The sequence below is a fragment of the Acanthisitta chloris genome, unplaced genomic scaffold (genome assembly GCF_000695815.1).
Source record: "Acanthisitta chloris isolate BGI_N310 unplaced genomic scaffold, ASM69581v1 scaffold2180, whole genome shotgun sequence".
In the NCBI taxonomy this organism is placed as follows: Eukaryota; Metazoa; Chordata; class Aves; order Passeriformes; family Acanthisittidae; genus Acanthisitta; species Acanthisitta chloris.
In genome coordinates this window covers 2,227-4,954 of record NW_008653148.1, presented here as the reverse complement: position 1 = coordinate 4,954, position 2,728 = coordinate 2,227, and the positions used below count along the sequence as shown (strand labels likewise).

General features: G+C 55.3%; 1 protein-coding gene across 1 annotated transcript; it reads right to left on the bottom strand.

Moving 5' to 3' along the window:
* Nucleotides 1–831: 831 nt before the first annotated feature.
* On the bottom strand, nucleotides 832–2,521 carry LOC103806777 (netrin-G2-like; the record flags this gene model as incomplete). Its single annotated transcript, XM_009079488.1, has 3 exons — nucleotides 832–1,250; nucleotides 1,562–1,696; nucleotides 2,354–2,521. Coding segments are annotated over 3 exons (527 nt in total), but the record flags the coding sequence as incomplete, so codon positions are not given.
* Between the last annotated feature and the right edge of the window lie 207 nt (nucleotides 2,522–2,728).

Below are 2,728 nucleotides of genomic sequence, written 5' to 3'. Positions count from 1 at the left end.
ATTAACAGCTCTCAGTGATGAGGCAACCTCTCTCCCTCCCCTCTCCCTCTCCATGTGGTACACCTTGGTAGTGACTCAGAAAACACAAGAGGACATTATGAATCAAAAAAATAAGTCTTTACCTGTAATTAACTGTGCACACAAAAAGGAAAACGTGGTGATCAAGCAGCCATTAATAGTTGCTTTACTGGAGGAGGATACACCAGAATCAGATGCCCATGGCAAAATGTCCCTTTAAGTTGTGGTTCTGTTATAACATTTAATCCAAACAAAAATAAGTCTCTACCAAAAAAAAAGAAGTATTTGAACCGTACACTATACGGACACGTGTGGGTAAGACACTGCACTCCTCACGTACCATACTCCTCCCAGCCCCTGTGTTCTCCGTAAGTGCAAGAAAACAAACCCAATTTCAGCAATGAAAATACAAAATCGATGCAGCAACTAGTCGTAGGCAACAGTATGTGCGTGGCCAGGCCAGGCCGATAACGTGGGACGTGGGACTATGCAGCAGGGATGGGCCAGAGTCCCCTTCCCTCCCTCCCTCCCCCTGCCTGCTGTGTCGTGGGGCTCTGGAGTTGGCATGACAGGCTCTTCAAACAGGACACTAAGAGGAGGACAAATAAAAAGAACACCCCAGCCTATACCAAAGTAAAGAAAGTAACCATAAAAAAAATATCCCTTGGATTGCGCAGGGCCTGAGCAGCCCCAGGTCGCCCTGTGCAGAGCAGGGAAGGAGAGTCACTGTGCAGAGGGAGGGACAGGACCATGTCACCGTGTCCCTGGCACAGGCTGGTGCAGTCCCCACGCCGCTGCTCGGCTCTGCGGCCACCCCGGGATGGGCTCCTGGGCAGGACTCAGCCCTGGATGTTCTGCATACCTCTCTGCTTGGAAAGTGGACCGAAAGACGTTGTGCAAGTCCTAGCGTGAAGGAAGGCAGAGGAGATGGTGGGGAGAGCCACCCATTACCTTGGTCTCCCCAGGTCCCTCGGGTGACGTGCCTGGGCTGGGCTCCCTGCTCTGCCTTCAGAGGTCCACCCAGCCACGCAGCTGCAGGACGAGCACCCCCAGGATGATGGTGCCAAGGCTGCCACCTGCCCTGGGGGCACCGTCACAGTCCTTTTTGTCCACTTCACACCTGGACTGCTGGCACAGGACCCCCTTGAAGCCCACGGGGCAGATGCAGCGCTGGTTCTGGTAGCAGGTGCCGCCGTTCTGGCAGAGCAGGAGCTCATCGTCGCACACGTTGGCTGCAAGGGCAAAGGGAAGGGAAGGATGGTGGTTTTACCTTGGAGTATGTTCAACTCCTTGATTGCAGAAGAAACTAGAAGCTTTTAGCTCTACCACTTATAGTGCTAGAGCAGTTCCAAGCCAGAGGAACACAGTGGGAGCTGCAAACTCCAGGGCAAAGTCATTTTGGATTTGGGAGGAATGGCTGAAATCTGCTCGCCCTACACCCCGAGCATCACAGGACACGCGAGCTGGCAGTGCTGAAGATCCATCCCCCTCCTGTTGGGACCCATCTCAGACCCCCCCGTGCCTCTGTGGCTCAGGTACTCACGGAAGCAGCCCTGTCTCCAGTAGTAGTTGGGCAGACAGTCGTCACACTTGGGCCCCGTGGCACCTTCCTTGCATTCACAGTAGCCGGTCTCGTTGCAGCGGTCGTGCATGGAGCCGATCTGGTTGCAGTTACATTCTGGCCAAGGACAGGGTGGTCAGTGCCTGTCCTGCCTGGGGGCTCTGTGCATGCTAATTCCCTGAGGGAGGAGCTGGAGGCTTTGGAAAAGCCTGGTGATGTGCTATGGGAGGGACCTTATAGACCAAGGGGCTGGGAGGACATGGTGACATAAGAGGCCCCAACAGTGCAAACAGCCACAGGTGCAAGGGCCACCCCACTTTGAAGCTGAGCCCTCCTGGCTGAACAATACATCTGAATCCAGCTGGAAAGATTTTTTTTTTTTATGTGAGGGTAGTGAGGCACTGGCACGAGTTGCCTGGAGAATCTGTGGCTGCTCCATCCCTGGAAGTGTTCAAAAACATGTTGGACAGGGGTTGGAGCAACCTGGGCTAGTGAAAGGTGTCCTTGCCCATGGCAGGGGGTTGGAATGAGACAATCTTTAAGGTCCCTTCCAACATGAGCAGTTCTGTGATTCTATGCTATTATTTGGGCTTTGTTTGCAGGGAAGAGATACCTTGGCAGGCTGCAGAGACTCTAACAGCTGCTTACCTTGCAGAGCATGCAGGTGGACACACCACCCTCCAGAGAGGGGCTGAACTGAAGCCTACCCCAGAGGGATGACCCACATGAGCTGTCCCACATGCTGGTGCTGCTGCCCCAGGCTGGAGCACTCACCTATACATACATTCTCATCGTCCAGCTCGGCCGAGCTGTTGCGGTAGAAGCCCAGGCGGCAGTGCTGGCAGTGCTGGCCACGCGTGTTGTGCTTGCAGCTCACACAGGTCACCACGTTCAGGAAGTCGATGAAGCTGCAGCGGTTGGAGTGGCCATAGCACTCACAGTCTGCAGAGAGGAGGAGAGAGCTGCTGGGGACCCGTGCCAGGAGCAACCTCCCTGCACTGGGCAGGGGAGAGGAGCCACGAGGCTGGGGAGGAGGAGGCTCCTGCCTGGGTGGAATGCCATGGCCACTGCCAACACAGGGCTGGGGTGGGTGGGCAGGATGAGTGCACACAGCAGTGGCTGTTCTTCACCACCACAGAGGGATTGGGC